Genomic DNA, 17,573 nt, shown 5'->3' on the forward strand with positions numbered 1-17,573 from the left:
AACCACCACCACCACCATCAACTCCTTGCCAATGTCATGAAAGGAACTTCACAGAAACCCAGTAGGACGTGAGTTGCTGTCCTTCTGGTATCACAAATGTAGCATTTAAAGCAGTGTTTTTCAAACTGTGGGTCAGGACCCATTAATAAGTCAATTTAGTGACGAGCATTTTTTTTAATGAAAAAGAATAAAACATTACATAGAGTATAAGCAAGTGCTGTTTCAATTATATGTGTGTGGGGTGGTACTGGGGGATATTTATATATATACTAGGTCAGGAAATTAACTATATTTCTTATGGGTAATGGTCAAACAAGATTAAAAGCTACTAATCTAGAGTTAGTCACTTAATCTCTATGAAACTGTTTTCTCATCTCTTAAATAGAAATTACCATTCAACTTCAAAGGGTAGACTCAGATAAAATAATTTCACTTTTTAACTAAAACATTGTATTACTGTGTTACAGTTACAGCGTTTTAGAAGGGTTTCATTAGAGTTTAATGTTCCTCTGATGTATATACTCACAGCATGAAGTCACTATGATAGAAACACAGACATATTGTATCAAACATAACTCAGAAAATGTTATCTCCTTTTGGAAAAGAATAGAGCTAGAGATAGGAAACCCTAAATTTCTTGAAATTTTTATAATCTCCCTTGTACTAGCTACCATAACAGCCTCTAAAAAAAAAAAAAAAAAAAAAAAAACAAGACCATAGAGGAAGGGCAGCATCTCTATGTGGCTTCAGGGGCCTTGTGAAGAACTGTCACTTAGGAGAATGACCAAAAGAGGGGAACATTTTTATAGGCCATTCCCATAGGAGGCCAGATCAAGAACATGAGCTGCCATCCCATTGTCTGTATGGCCCTTCGGTGGTATTTTACTGGGAGGTATAAATCATTCCTCTTCCATTCCCACTTAAAGTTTAGAATCCTGTGTCAGGTTCTAAATGTCACAAACAATCCCAAGCAGCATATTATTATTTAGCTTTACATGCTACGTAGATACATCATGGGACCACTAATAGAAAACACTTTAAGAAACTGTTAGCTAAGAACCTACAAAAAACTAAGAGTAATGGAAACACATCCTTATTATGCTCTCTCACACACATATGCTATCATTAAAGCACCTTTCTAAGGTGAATGACACCTAACTATCCTGTATGAATACGAGAAGGAACATCTTCTTCCACCAACATAGAAGGGGCTTTAAAAAGGAACATGATTCCTACCCAGATGAGTTCAAAAACCCCTTCAAGAAAAATAGAAGACAGGAATTTATGTGATGACTGAGTGATACTCGCACAATACAATTTATTTTTTAAATGACACTGTGACTTCAGATCAGCTTGTTCTGAGTTTTGTTTCTTATAAGGTTCACGGATTTTCTGCACCAATCAATCCAGCCCATGTTCTCCTGTCAAGCTTAACTAAGCTTACACATGTAAAACATCTGGCTAGGTTTGAGGGGTGCAGCCTTCAGCTCAGGAAGATGCCATGACTCATCTGTGAATCTGTGCGTAAAAGCCTGTTGGACAAATGAACGCAAAAACATATCTGCAAAGGTCTTAGCTTTCTCCATGAATAATTCCCACCACTTTAAGGCGGGGTGGGGCGGGGGGAGGAATGGGAGGTGTGCTAACCGATGAGGACATGCAGGAGGTAGAGGTAATCTGAGGAAATTGGTGAGTATGCAATCAAGAATGCTTTAGTCACCATTCTGTGCAATAGATCCACTAAAGCATGTTCCCCCTGTCTCACTGAAACTTTGTACACTTTGATCATCATCTCCACTTTCCCCAACCACCCTCTTCCCTCAGACTCTGGCAACCATCACTTTAATCTCTATATTTATGAAGTAAACTTCTTTAGATTCCACATGTAAGCAAGATCATGCAGTACTTACCTTTCTGTGCCAGACTTACACTTACTTCATTTACTATAATATCCTCCACATTACTGAAAATGACAGGATTTTCCCCCTTTTCAAGACTATATAATATTCCATTGTGTATAGATACGACATTCTCTTTATCCATTCATCTGATGATGGACACTTAGGTTGCTTTCATATCTCAGACATTTTGAGAACTGCTTCAATGAACATGGGATAGCAGGTATTTCTTCAGCATACTGATTTCAATTCCTCTGAATATATACCAAGCAGTGGAATTGCCGGATCATATGGTAATTCTATTTTTAGTTCATTGAAGGTCCTCCATGCTGTTTTACATAACAGCTGTATTAATTTACGTTCCCACTAACAAGTGCACAGGGTTCCCTTTTCTCTGCACTCTCACCAATACTTGTTACCTTTCATTGTTTTTATACAGCCATTCTAACAGATGTGAGGTGATATCCACAGAATGGAGATACAATAAATAACAATGCATTGCATATTTCAAAAGTGCTAGAATGGATTTTAAATGTTTTTGACACCACAAAAATGGTAATTATATGAGGTGTAATTTGTTAATTAGCCTGATTTAATCACTCCAACTGTAAATGTACATCAAAATATCACACTGTACACCATAAATATATACAGCTGGGTGAGAAGGTGCATGTCAGTAATCCCAGTTACTCAGGAGGCTGAGGTGGGAGTATTGCCTGAGGTGATGAACCAGGAGCTTGAGGCTATAGGCTATAGTGCACTATGATGGCGCCTATGAATAGCCACTGCACTCCAGGCTGGGCAACAGAGCAAAACCCTGTCTCTAAATTAAAAAGAAAAAAAACAAAAACTTAAAAAGTATATAATTATTATTTGTCAAGGAAAATACATTTAAAAAACAAAAAAACAAAATGCTTCAGTCACTGCCCATGGAGCTCCTGCTAGACAGAGAGAATCAAACAAATTGAGAAAGAGAGCAACCAGCACCTCAGTTCTGGCAGCTTGCCAGGTAGCGTTTGCTTACCTCTGATCTTACTTAAAAACCAAGTGAGATATGTCACAACAAAAGTGTCTCTGTCATAGCAGTCTCAACACAATGAAGATGTTTTTCTAACCAAGGAACACAGCTAGTTGGAAGAGCTCTACAAAATTAGTACTAGGAAAGGCTTTTAGTTAACACTTGCCCCAGACGCTGGGACCCAGAAAGGTGAAGTGATTTACCTAAGGTTACACAGCTGGCAGCAGTGTCTAGCCCAGAATCAAGAGCTAACTAGAATCTCCTAAGGGAAATTGCCTATCACTGTGCCTCTTAACATGTTTTCTAAAAGACAAAGTTCCCTGTTCCTCAGAACTATAACTTCATCACTATACCTTTTCCTAAAATCAGAACACTTATGACTGAGTATTCGTTGTTTTAATGAATTTAATCATTCATTAAATGGGACAGTGCCTATATATCAGATATGAAAAAGAATTTCCGTCTCCGATACATTTAATTAGACATAAAATTTAAGTAATTTTACCCATGTTTACAGTATGCTGCTTGAAATTTAATCATAAGTATATAAAAGCATAATTATCTCGTACATGAGGGTATATAAAAAGTACCTTTACAGAAATATATAATTTATACTAAAACTTCACATATTCTGTTACAAAGACTGATTTATTTCAAAGAATGAAGAAACTAAATTACTATTACACCTGGTAACAAAAATCTGTGCCCATAAGATCTTTTCTTTAACATCTGTAAGAACTACATGAAAAAAACACAAACATTAACCAAGGTTAAAAGAAAAAACGAACAACTTGCAATATAAGCAGCTACAAACAGTGCTCTCAATGGTGAAAAATAAAGTCCACACATAAGTATCCTAGCAAAAATTTCACTACACACACACACACACACACACACCCCTAACAGATGGATTCTAAAAAACAGCTAAGCATTCCACAATCCAAATGCTCAAAAATTAATAATAAAGGTTAATTAACGTTCTGGCACATGTGATATTGAGAACAGCAGCAGTAATTTGGGGCAAAAGACCCTCTCTCTGGCTCTCGTCCTTCATCTCATTCAACCTTTTTCTCAATTGTGAGCACACCCTTCTGCCTCCCCTACTCTGCAATCAAATCACAACCACCCAAAACCGAGGTGTCTGCTGCAGCCCAAAACATTTGACTGATAATATCCGGTTTGCCATTCCAGGAAATCCCAGAGTGGTTTTTAAGCCTCTGCCCACAGCTTGTAAAGAAAGGCAAGAGAGGAACTAATCGATACCAGCACCCCAGCTGTGACCTGGCACGTGAAGAAATCAAGAAAATAAATCCCATCCATAATCTGTATAATTTAACACTTGGAAGAAAGCAACATCTGGGATCGACTCCAAGCAGGACAGTTTTGCCTGGATGGATCTGAGCTTCCTGCACTGAATGTTAAAGCCGCTTAGCAGGCAATGCCCTCTGGTCCCTCACCAGTCCAGCAAAGGGACTATCTTTTCCCTAGCAAGGGTTAATCTACCTCCCAAAAAAGAGGAGAGTGAGGAGAAGGAAAATAACAACTACTAACATCTACTCCTTGCCAGTAAAGAGGCTGGCAAAGACTCCCCTGACACTTTGAAGGACGGAAAGCTGGAAACCTTTCCCAAAGGTGGGTTCAGGTCAAACTATTGTCTTGCTAATCAGTCACAATCCAGAATGGAAGCTAATGTGAAACGTGGGAATGACTTTGTTGAATCCTACAGTCCTTTCAATGGACCCCAAAGTCCTATCCCCAGGCAAAGTTGGGGAAAAAAAAACAAAAATCCCCTCGGACTACGACTCCCCGGGAAGGCTTTCCAGATTTTTTAAATTGCAGGAAAATGAATTTAGAACCTAAGCAGATATCTACACATCATCTAAATCACTAGACCTGTCCTCAATTTTAAAACACACACACACACACACACACAAAGTACACCAGTCGGCAGAACAGGGCATTATAAGAAATAAAGAGTGTTAGTAAAATCCATAATGCTTTCTCTCTGTTAGACCTTCTGGGAGGTTATAATTGCATTTGGCCGGCTGCAGGCTTGTGGGAGAGCCTGGCTTCTTAATAGTCTCAACCCTAAAACGAGTAACTGTCAAGGGGCGACCCAGCTGAAATCAAACAACAAAAACGGGAACTGTAACCCGCCTGAAATCGGAGGAGGAAAAGGAAGGGAGACTCCTGTATTCATCAGTCAACATTAATGTCCTTTGTTGTTCACCTTTACACAGAACAGCGAGCGCTATCCTGTTCCTTTTTCTCCGAACGCCAGTGTCAGGGTACGCTTTCCTAAAAGCTATCTCCCTGCCCCCAAGAACCAGGCTTTCCGATCCCCCTCCCCATTATCACTCAGCAGCCCTGTACCGCCACACCGCCCCCACTGCGCTCACCCGGGGTCGAGAGGGTGGCCAGCAGTAAAAACACTGCTGAAATACCCGTTCTCCTCCAAAGACCAAAGAACCGAGCGGCGCAGATGTTGAAATTTACCAATGCCCCCGCCCCGCAACATACACACCCCATAAACCCGGGATCACAGGGAGAGAGGAGGGTCAGAGAGGGCTCAGCGTGTCAGAGCGGCTCTCTCCAGGACCCTGCCACATTCCACACTCCGGGAACGTCGATCCGAGCCAGAGGGAAGGGTTTGCGCCTCCCTACTCTTTTGGGGGTGTTCTCTCTGCCCGAGTGTTGTCTCCCTCTCCACGCAGAGGAACCGTTGCAGCTCCCTGTCGCTTTAGGGAAGAAGGGTAAGGAAGGAGAGAAACCCCGTTCGCCTCCTCTTCCAACTTGACACACACATACACACGCGCACACACACATACACACACACGCCCAGTCGCCACTCCAAACTCCGCAGGCAGAGCCCGAAACGAGCGGGCCGGCCGCGCGCTACCCCAAGCTGTGCAGGCGCTCGGGGAACCAGTGAGGGGCGCGCCGAGCAGGCGGTGCGGGGCGAGAGCCTGGTGCGCAGCCCTATGCCTGGAGCTGGCTCGGCAGAGCCCCGTACCCGCTGCGCGATGCCAGGATTAGGCATTTTCAACCGGGCGGAGCGATAGGGGCGCGGGGGCAAGGACGAGAAATGCGCACTCGCTCGGGCCAGAGCAGAATAAAAGTTCGCCCCGCGGAGACTTACCCACGCCGTATTTCTCGTGCTCCGTAGGTATCCACATGGCTAAAGGGGCTCCCGGGTCTTCAGGCTTTGTAATCCCCGCGCCCCTTCTCCGGCTCACAACAATGCACAGTCCCCGAGCAGCGCTGCAGTGCCGGAGCCCGGCGGCTTCGCGCGGGCTGCGGGCGCTGGGCAGGATCTGTGCTGGAGGTTCCCGAGCCCAGCGTTGACACTGCGCCGCCCGCAGCTCTCCTGGCGGCGGCTGCTCACAGTCCTCCGACGCGCTCCCGGGGACCCGGCGGCGCAGTCATTGTTCTGATTCACTGAACTAAGCGAACACGCCGGGGGACTCTCCGGCTCACCCCCGCCCGCTAGCGCCTAGTCCAGCCCTCCCGTCTCAGGGCCCCGCAGCACGCTGGGAATTGTAGTTCTGGGCCTTCCCATCCCGGAAGTGGGCGCGGCAATTGTGGTTCGAGGCGGGGATTCAGTTTTACTCATTACGTCCTATTGGTCCAGAGCGTGGCGTAGGTGTGGAGAAAACATCACGTCGACGGGGAGTTCGCCTCCAGTAGCGTTTCTATTGGTGCCACCCCCCCCCGCCCCGCCTCCGCCCCGCCCCGCGGCCCTCCCTTTTCTTCTCTGCCGGGTAATGGCTGCTTCCAAGACCCAGGGGGCTGTCGCCCGAATGCAGGAAGACCGTGATGGGAGCTGCAGCACAGTCGGGGGTGTAGGTTATGGGGGTGAGTACGGTGCCCCGGAGGCGCGGCTGATGTGTCTTCCTTTCTCTATGACTGGGAGTGCAACGGACCTCTGGTCTGACCCTAGGAGCCGTTCAGCTCTGGGCCACCTGGGTTCAATTGGGCCCCACGGGTGGTGGCCCAGCGGGATGGGTTGGAGCCGGGGGCGGCTACTTGGTTGGGGCTGCGCGGGGATGGCGCAGAGAATGCCAGGAAATGGCCTTTCCCTCCGCCGGTGAAGCTCCCTGAGCGTTTGTCTTCTGGTTTGGAGCTCCCAGTTTTGCGCTAGCTGCTGTGTTTGGTTCAGGTCTGGTTCGCGCGCGCGTGTTTGTAACTTTGGGATTAGCAGCTCTTTCTCCTCACCAGTACACTCCCTCGGTTTGCTTGGCTTGACCTCACAGATGTGTTTTATTTAGCTTCCGAAGAATTTCCAGTCGCAGACTGGTGGTCACTGCTCTCCACTCTACAGATTTGCCCAGTTTGTGGCCGAAGTGACCTCTGAAGGGAAAGTGTGTGTATCTCACAATCTCTCTGTAGATGATTAACTGCTCTGGGTGTTCTCCAGATTTGTATGTGGAGCCTGAGAGATCTTCCCAGTCTCTGGGTCCTTAGAGAAAGAAAAGGAAAGTGATAGATAATTTGCACTGGTGGCTTCAAAGAACATTTGAAAAGGGTTTTGAAAATCATCACAACTTTGGCTGTACCTGACTTTCAAGTTGTCCTGTGATCCACTGTAGGAATAAAAAACCAAATTTTGAAAGCTGCAGGTGGATTGTGTTTAGGACTCTTTTACCTTTGGTCTATCCCTCCCCCATTCCCCCCACCCCATTTTTGTCTTGATGTGTAATTTAGCACAAGTTGTCTTTTTCTGATGAACATGATTTGGGGCTTAAATATAGTTCTCAGACTGTTGAGACTTTGTTTTTCGGTTTATTTGTTTTTGCTTTCACAGTTAAATTGATAGCATCTTAAATGTTTACCTCAGCGGCACAGAGATGAATTGCAGTTTTTCCCATTTCCCAACAGTGGAACTCCATACTCTGAAATTATTTTAGTACCTCTACCAAACAAATCTTTGGTAGTCTCCTGAGTTAAATATTGAGTTTAACACCCTAATCCTTTATTTTTGGGTTGGTTATATATTGGGCTATCTGATGGTAACAGACGATTACAGTTTCCCAGATTCTCAAAGTTCCAGAGGGCTACCAGTTTAAGATCTAAACATACACTCTTTGGTGAATTTATCTCACAGTCTAACTTATTTTAAAAAATGGCCAGAAACGATGGCTCACGCCCGTAATACCAGCACTTTGGGAGGCCGAGGTGAGCGGATCACAAGGTCTGGCCAATATGGTGAAACCCCGTCTCTACTAAAAATACAAAAATTAGCCGGGCGTGGTGGCGGATGCCTGTAGTCCCAGCTACTCGGGAGGCTGAGGCAGGAGAATCGCTTGAACCCGGGAGGCGGAGGTTGCGGTGAGCCGTGATCCACCACTGCACTCCAGCCTGGGAGACAGAGCAAGACTCTGTATCAAAAACAAAAACAAAAAAAAAAGGATATGCCTTTCAAAAATGTAAAATATTTAAAAATATTTATTTTTAGATTTTACAAGTTTAAAAGTTTTTAAAAGCACTTCAAACCATTCAGAAGTGTATGAAGTAAAAAAAATGAAAATTCCTTCACCTCACAGTACCACTCCCCGAGTATTAAGTGATAAGAGTTTGGTACATATTCTTTCCAACATATTCTTTTTTTTTTTAATCCTACAACCCGTATTCTGTTAAATCAACGTATTCTTATATGACACACATCTATATGATTTGTTTTTTTTTTTTTTTTTGAGATGGAGTCTCGCTCTGTCAACCAGGCTGGAGTGCAGTGGCGCGATGTCGGCTCACTGCAAGCTCCGCCTCCCGGGTTCACGCCATTCTCCTGCCTCAGCCTCCCGAGTAGCTGGGACTACAGGCGCCCGCCACCACGCCCAGCTAATTTTTTGTATTTTTAGTAGAGACGGGGTTTCACCATGTTAGCCAGGATGGTCTCGATCTGCTGACCTCATGATCTGCCTGTCTCGGTCTCCCAAAGTGCTGGGATTACAGGCGTGAGCCACCACGCCAGGCCTATGATTTGATTTTTATAATAAAAAGGGATAAATCTATATAAACTAAAAGATCTGCAACCTTCTTTTTTCTTTCAGCAGTCTATCATAGAAACCCTTCCACGTCAGTACATTTGTTTCCTTTTTTTTTAAGGACTGTGCCCATCGTATTCCAAAATATGAATGTACCATGCTTTAGCCATTCCCTTATAAATGAACATATAGTGTGACTTTAGTTTTTCAGTAAGTAATGTTGCAATGAACAGCTTTATGTACATATATTCTTGCCCACTGGTTGTATATTTTGGGGGAAAATTGCTGGATCAAAGATTATGCAATTTTAAAATTTTGACAGATGCCAGACTTTCCTCTTAAAATATATTCAGCATACATTGCCACCTGTAAGTATATGAGTGTTCTTTCCCCCATATTGTCACAAACTTTGAGGAAATAATCCAGGACCAATGTTTCAATGACTAGTAGATTGAATTAAGTAACTGATGAAAGCTTAGTTTTTGGTTCCAGTTTGTTTTCAATAAAAGTGTTGAGTAGTAGTGAATTTGCAGTATCTATAACATAAAAAAATGTCTCACCCTGGGGGAGAACTATCCAGTATTCTCATTGACTTGTAGCAGTCAATAGGAGAAATTAATGGTTGATTTTTAATGTCGTTTTTATAAGATAAACTTGTCATTAAAAATTCTGCCTAATAACTGATGTATCATTCTGTTACTTTTTCCAAAATCTTTTCAAAGCCAACAAAGCGTGATATAAATTTTAGGTGTAAATATTTATATTAAAAGTATATTTTTTGTTAGGCAGTCATTTAGGTTATCAAGTATGTCTTTCTCTGTAAAAATCATACACCTTTTTGAATGAGTTCATGTCCTTTGTAGGGACATGGATGAAGCTGAAAACCATCATTCTGAGCAAACTATCGCAAGGACAGAAAACCAAACACCGCATGTTCTCACTCATAGGTGGGAATTGAACAATGAGAACACTTGGACACAGGGTGGGGAACATCACACACCGGAGCCTGTCGTGGGGTTGGGGGATGGGGGAGGGATAGCATTAGGGGAAATACCTAATGTAAATGATGAGTTAATGGGTGCAGCAAACCAACATGGTACATGTATATATATGTAACAAACCTGCACGTTGTGCACATGTACCCTAGAACTTAAAGTATAATAAAAATAAATTTAAAAAAAACATATACCTTTCTGACTTCTTGAAAACTGCTTCTTTTAAGAGATTTTCTTCTTGCTCTGATTAAAATGTTAGTCTGTGTGTATAATACCCCGGGACAGCGAGGCCTAGGAAGACTTTTTATAGAAATCCTTGCAATTCCTCAAAATCTCTGCTAGAGTGAGTCAGTGGGTGGGGTGCAGGCAGGTGCAACACTTTCACTGAGTCCATTGTGTTGCCAGACTTCTGTGGCTCCATCCTTCTCCAAGAAGGTCCCCAAATTGACGAGGTCAAGGATTTTTTGTGCTTTTTTTCATTTTTGTTTTTTGGTGTTTTTGTTTGGTTTGGTTTGGTTTGGTTTGGTTTGGTTTGGTTTGGTTTGGTTTGGTTTGAGACAGAGTCCTGCTCTGTAACCCAAGCTGGAGTGGAGTGGCACGATCTCGGCTCACTGCAACCTCCGCCTCCTGGGTTCAAGTGATTCTCCTGCCACAGCCTCCTGAGTAGCTGGGAATACGGGTGTGTGCCACCATGCCCAGCTAATTTTTATATTTTTAGTAGAGACAGGGTTTCGCCATGTAGGCAGGCTGGTCTCGAACTCCTGACCACAGGTGATCCACCCGCCTCGGCCCCCCGAAGTACTGGTATTACAGGCGTGAGCTACTGCGCCCGGCCCACTAGGTCAAGGGTTAAAGGACACTGCTTTACATACATTTGAACAGTAACCAGGGTTTCAATTTGTCTCCTAAAATTAAGAAAAGATAATAAATAGATTCAGCATCCCTCACCCGGTGTCATTGGCATTTGTTCTTTTGCTATTTTTAGTTAAAAGCAAGCAAGGTAGCACAATTTAATAATAATACATTTAGGAGGCTTTTGTGACTGAGGCTATTTCTTCTGAGTATTAATCTGTATCTCCATATTGTAATATTCTGTCAAAGTCAACTTTTTTCCCTCCGAATACATGTTTAGTAGTTGATGATTTTGCTAATGCTTGGATTCTGGAGACCTTATTATCTGATGATTTTGGTAATGTTTTTCTTCTAGAGAACTTACTATCTCATGTGTGATGTCTCTGGAAGAAAGGGGGAAGGGTAGCAGGTGATGTAAACTCCTCATTCTTGTATTTCCTGTTTCAATAAATGGCATCTAGTCTAAGCTAGAAACCTAGGAAGCATCCTTGATTCCTAACTCACCCTCAGGTACTGAATTTGATCAGTTAGCAAGCTTTATTTTTCTGTGCCTTATTTTGAACCTGTTGCCTCTATTCTTTGCTACAGCCACTATACTAATTCCATTACTAACCCTCACCATTACTGCTGAATTACCTACCTGCATCTCCCATACCCCAGAAAGTGCTCTTGAGAACCAGTCGTATGTGTGTTTGTCAGCCTGATTCTGTTCTTGGCGCATTGTTAATATTTAATAAATGTTTGACCAGAATGGAATTCTAGCCTGGACGATTGCAAAGCCTTCCTGTTGATCTTGCTGACTCTTGACTTTACCTCCTTTAATCCACATTGTAAAACAAATATATTCATGGATCTCCACTTGAAATCTTCAGTGTAATTCTGCTACATGTATAATTAGGTCCAAACTCTCTGTGTGGCATTTAAGATTCTAATCTACTTGTCTAGCCTCATCTTCAGTCACCTGCTTCCTTTCCCATATCTCCATTACCCACTTACCATGTCACACTGTAGTTATTTTTTGGCAACTTTGTCTACCCCAGTGGACAGTGAACTTCTTGAGGTCAAGAGTTGTCTTATTTCACTTTTGTACATCCAGTGTTTATCAAAGCTGTATACAGTAAACATTGTATAACAGTCTAATGTTAGAATATGCTTGAAATTTATTCAAGGCATTTAGATTGGCGACTATTTTGAGCAGAGGAACTGAAATAGAATAAAAAACTGAATAGATGTTTTATGCTTGTGAAAGGTATGCCTACCAACTAAAATGCAAAATATCAGAAAGATGATATTCTGTCAAGGTGATCATAGTTAGCATTTAAGGATAGTTTTTCAGTTTTTTAAAATGAAGTTTTAATGTTGTTTAAATAATAATTACATTTTTTAAAAGAATAATTTAGATCTGGCCTTTATAACTTTAAGCCTGTAACTGAATGACCTACCACATGGACCTTGATTTCTGTCTGTCATCATCTATATGGCTGTTACCAATTTTCTACAGGCTGTCATTCTGTTTCTATAAACCATGAAGTCCAGTCTCATATATTTGACCTGGCAAAGAGGACTAGACCTTATTTTGACAAAACTGTATTTAAATTCCAATTCTGACATTTAAAAGCTGTGTAACATAGGTTTATCATATGTGCTGCCACATTTATGAAAATGTCTGTATAATACCTGTCTTACGGTTATTGTGATTATTTCATATTTATATATTTATGAAAGCCCGGCATATTTCCTGTTGTAAAGTCGGACTTCAGTAAGTATTAGTTGCTTTCATTATAAAGGTATGCCCAATTATAAAGATATGCCTATCAAGAACTGCCTGCTCTTTGATACTGTATTCACTTAGGAAGCAATCTAAATTGTGGAGTAACCCTGGGGAAGCTTAGGAATGTGTTGGTGGTAACTGCTTATGCTGTCAATGCTTTCCTGGAATTTGGGAGTTGTCAGAGTGTCTGTCGGTGCTACATACTAGTATTATAACTATGTGCTCTGCAAGCCTTTATATTATCTTCTGTATCCTCTCTCACTTTCTATACAGTGCTACTCTACTCACACCCAGCTCCCCACCCCCACACACGCACTGACACTCAAAGTCATCAAGAAACTCAAGTAACATTGTATACTGGGATTGCCTCACAAGGTATAGGCCGTGGGATGTCAGAGAAGATAAGAATTATAGAAACTACTCTTGTAGGTCTTGTTTGGTGATATGGTTTGGCTGTGTCCCCACCCTAATCTCATCTTGAATTCCCATGTGTTGTGGGAGGGACCTGGTGGGAGATAATTGAATCATAGGGGCAGGTCTTTCCCGTGCTGTTCTCATGATAGTGAATAAGTCTCATGAGATCTGATGGTTTTAAATAGAGGAGTTTTCCTGCACAAGCTCTCTCTGCTGCCATCCATGTGAGACATGACTTGCTCTTCCTTGCCTTCCACCATGATTGTAAGGCTTCCCCAGCCATGTGAAACTCTAAGTCCAATTAAAATTTTGTAAATTGCCCAGTCTTGGGTATTTATCAGCAGCATGAAAATGGACTAATACATTTTGTATAAGGTTCTGAAGAGGCGTTATTTAAAGTGTTCTTTTATTTTCCTATGACAAATCAGTGGGACCCAACTTGTAGGATATTTAGAGAAGAGCTCTTATTAAAAGGGATATTATAATAATGATGATGTGTATGATAGCTAACATTTTTTTGAGCACTAACTGTGCCAGGTACTGTTTCAAATGCTTTTATAGGTATTATCTCATTTCATCTTCACAGCAACCCCTAGGTAGTCATATTATGCTTTTTATGTACAAATGAGGAAACTGATGAAAAGAGTAGCTTGCCCAAAGTCACACAATAACTGAAAAAAGACTTTTATCCTATGCACGGTTGTAATGATGTCTCATAGTAACTAAATTCCATTGAATGAGGTCTGAAACAGACTTTTCTTACACATAAATATGCTCTAAAGCCAATGTTACCATAGAAAGGCAGTATGGAATAGTGAAAAGATTTTAAAATCAGGCCAACTTAGGATGAGATTCTAGTAAACCTCTGAACTTCAGTTTCTCTTCTGTAAAATGAGTAATACTGTATCTATATTGCTGGGATGTGGAAATGATTAGGTGAGATGATATAATAGTCTGGTCTTCAATTGTGACTGTTATTTCAGTCATAGGTATAGGCACATCTTTGGCATATGTGCCAGAAGTGATACAAGTGATTTTAATATGTCTTCTGCACTTGAAGAGCAGGTTATTATTGAGGGATTTGATGGGTCAGATACCGAATTACATACACTTATTGTGTTGACCTTGACCTTCCATTCGTGGAAAAGAATAGTGCTGCCCTTTACAACACACACTCATACACTTCCATCTGGAAAAACTGTAAAGAGGATGTTGATCAGATTCATATAATAGAAATCATACTCTCTTCTAAATATAAATCACAAGTATATAGAAACAAGCCATGTGCATAAAATGCTATCTCCAGTGATTAAATCTTTAAATGTTTCTATTACCTCTTCTTACAGAACTTTGCCACAAAATTAGGGTTCAGTTTTGACTTATTTGATAAACTTATCAGACTCTGAATGAGTTGGCATTTCATTGACAGTACCTTAAAGACTTGCCACCTCATGCTGAAACAAGTATGTTCTACTGACCTACTTGACCCAAAGGTGAGCAGGGCAGCTTTTTTCAGAAGTGGTGATAGATTTGACTGATCAGTCTTCTGTTTTTCTTTACATCTCACTGATCATCTTTGTGACTAGTGGCATTTATTTGCAACATAGGCAGCTGGGGTTGAATGATATCTTTGGCTGTAGGAACCAAGTAAAGTTTTCTAGAGCTAAACAGGATTTAAACCTTTGCTTCATGGGGTGAAGGGAGGATGGAAAAGAGGGAGTCAACAATTGACAAGTGGTAAAATATTTAAAATTTTATAGGATAATGTGGGATACTATTAAGCTTTCTCCATAAGTAGCATATTTAAAATAATCAATGTACAATATTGAATCAGTAAAATATGTAGAAGGAAAAATTGGAATAGGAGTCAGAAGACCTGGATTCTGCATCTGAATTTGTAGCTTTTTAGCAATGTGAACTTGGGGAAAATCGTTTAACCTCTCTGAGCCTCAGTTTCATCAGGAAAAAAAAAATGATGTTGATATTATTCAGAGGTATGGTGAGGGCAGAGTATGTTAAAGCACTCTATGAATCTTGAGGCACTATGGAAATATAGGGACAAATGATGCTACTGATAAAGGTCTGTCTCAAGAGGCAGTAGCGGGTACAAGCCCAAGCTTTAGACTTGGATAAACTGGAATCAAAAGGAGCTGTCAGCTAAAAGCTGTATGACCCTGAGCAAGTAATAGGACCTACTTATTACTATCATGGCTGTTGCTGCTGCTGCTGCTACTGCTACTACTACTACAAAAGCTTGGATGTAACTTTAAAATGATTACAAACTAATCAAAGAACATTAAAGCTGGAATCAAGACAAATCCCACATTATACAATATATAAACTCTGTAAGGACAGAAACTGTTAAATATACCTTTAACCTCATCCTCTGGGACAGTGTCATGTTGTGATGGCATTTGGTGGTGTTTGGCAACTGTGAATCAGCCCCATGCTGGGTTCTATATGGGATACAAATGAAGAACCCCTAGCCTTATCCATGTGGACATCTCAGTGTAGTTGGTGGACTCTGCATCCCTGTCTCACTGGAGCTAGTAAGAGAGTCTCTTCTAGTTCCATATAGCACTGTGGGATGAAGTGGATACATTTGAATCTGTGATATGCATGCCTTGCCAGAGGCACTGAGCATAGTAAAGCTTTTACATGTGTTTACTTTTAAAAGAAAGGAAATTCTTGTTTTGCCTCCTTGTTTCTTTAATACTGTCCTCATTTCATGTTTTTTTCTTAACTGAAAGAACTCTCCCCTCCCTACAAGTAATCACAGAGGCCCTGCCTTTAAAAACCTTTTTTTAGTATCTTTATCCAAATAGAGAGATTTGTTTTTTTACTAGTAAAGATCTCAGAATTGTAATTGTGGTTATTTAACACAGTCTTCTTTTATGTAATAAGCTGCTATTCACCAGTAATAGCCAATTAGAAAAGAAAATATCCTGTACCCGCTAATCATAATTACCATTATAAAGCAATTAATAGCAGGAACTGTTGCTGAACTGTAACATAACATCAATCAAGCTGTCTTTGCCAAGGCACTGTACAACTGATTTTCTCAAATGAAGGAGGTGAGGGGAAGGAAAGGAAGGTGAGAGTCTGCAGGCTTATTTGAATTTCTTTCAAACCAGTTTATGTATGACTTTTGAATGCTTTTTAAATATGCACCCACTCACAAAGGAAAGTAATGCTAATAATGTACTGGGACATTGAGTTATTTTTCCAGCAGCAGTGGTCATAGACAGTACAGCTTTGCAAAAAGCTCACTGGACAAGGAATCAGAATAACTAGGTTTTTTTTTGTTTGTTGTTTGTTTGTTTTTTGTTTTTTAGACAGGGTCTCACTCTTTTGCCCAGGCTGGAGTGCAGTGGCATGATCTCAGCTCACTACAACCTCTGCTTCCCGGGCTCAAGCCATCCTCCCACCTCAGTCTCCTGAGTAGCTGGTACTATAGGTGTGTGCCACCATGCACGGCTAATTTTTGTATTTTTTGTAGAGGTGAGGTTTCACCATGTTGCCAAGGCTGGTCTCGAATTTCTGAGCTCAGTGATCCACCCACCTCAGCCTCATAAAGCGCTAGGATTTTAATCCCACTTCTCCTTCCAACTGACTGTGATTTTAGAGAAGTCATTAGCACTCCTGGTTAAGATTTCCTGGTTTGTAAATGAGGGAGTGAGATTATGTTAGCATCCTTTCAACTCCATCTTCCAGTATCAGTAAAAGAAAGAGGAGGTAGGTTTACAGCTCGGGAGCCGACATAATTCAATCCTAGCATCTGTAAAAAGAAAAAGAAAAATCTGGATATGGCCTGAAGAATTAGTTGCACATGTGTGTGTCATTGATCAGGTGTATCAGGTTAGAAAATTGGCTGAGAACCACTGCAGTAGATGTCTTCTGGGATCCTTTACTCTGAGACAATATGGATTGATTATTAGGATGCATCATATCTCAGTCTCCTTTCCATTTGTAATAAACAGTGCAAATCTGAAAGAGCTATTGATAGAACTGAGGTTTCATTCATTCAAAAATTTTATTTAGCATCTGCTATGTGCAAACTTCTTTATTCTGAATGCTGTAGAATATAAAAATGAGAATAACATTGGTCTTGCCGTCAAGGATCTTATGACCTAATAGGGAGGATATAAGAAGTACATATTACAAGGTAGAAAGTGTTAGGGAACATTAGAGCAATATAGATAGAGTTATGCAAAAAAGAGATTATTCCCAACAGGTGGCACTGGGCCTTGAAGTTTAATAATATTTGGACATACAGAAACAAGGAAAAAGTGTTATAGGCCTACACAAAGGGAGGGAGCAATAGAAAAACTAAGGGCATATACAACAAGTATCAAGTCAATTCATTTTGCCTAGAGAAAATGATAAGTAAATGGCAGCAATGGAAAAGAAGTCTGGAAATGTAAATTGAAAGTAGATCATACTGTCTCAGATGTTAGAACTTGATTATGCAGACTGAAACTGCCTTTGCAAAAATTATAGCGGAAAATTATTGCAGTGAGAGACATCTGACCTAACCGACTCTATCTTGCTTCTAACCTCCAAGCTGCCGGTGTTCATTCCTGGATGTGGGCTGAACTAACTTTGGGAGGAGCTTAGTTCATAGTTTAACTTGGAAACAAA

The 17,573-nt window shown here is 41.3% G+C and overlaps 2 protein-coding genes across 5 annotated transcripts in view; one reads left to right on the plus strand and one right to left on the minus strand.

Moving 5' to 3' along the window:
• Positions 1-6,380, minus strand: part of DOCK4 (dedicator of cytokinesis 4) — a 470,104-nt gene extending 463,724 nt beyond the window's left edge. For all 3 annotated transcript variants that reach the window (XM_030826426.1, XM_030826424.1, XM_030826425.1), the window contains exon 1: positions 6,056-6,380. In XM_030826426.1, coding sequence (XP_030682286.1) covers positions 6,056-6,092 — 37 coding nt within the window. In that variant the 5' untranslated portion in view covers positions 6,093-6,380. The remainder of the gene's footprint in view (positions 1-6,055) is intronic.
• A 167-nt stretch (positions 6,381-6,547) lies between these two features.
• The window catches only part of ZNF277 (zinc finger protein 277), a 138,687-nt gene continuing 127,661 nt past the window's right edge, over positions 6,548-17,573 (plus strand). Inside the window, exon 1 of one of the 2 annotated variants that reach the window (XM_030825965.1) lies at positions 6,548-6,771. In XM_030825965.1, the coding sequence (XP_030681825.1) occupies positions 6,681-6,771 (91 nt within the window). In that variant the 5' untranslated portion in view covers positions 6,548-6,680. The remainder of the gene's footprint in view (positions 6,772-17,573) is intronic. The other variant, XM_030825966.1, reaches the window with a different exon arrangement.

This window comes from Nomascus leucogenys, chromosome 13 (assembly GCF_006542625.1).
Source record: "Nomascus leucogenys isolate Asia chromosome 13, Asia_NLE_v1, whole genome shotgun sequence".
Taxonomy (NCBI): Eukaryota; Metazoa; Chordata; class Mammalia; order Primates; family Hylobatidae; genus Nomascus; species Nomascus leucogenys.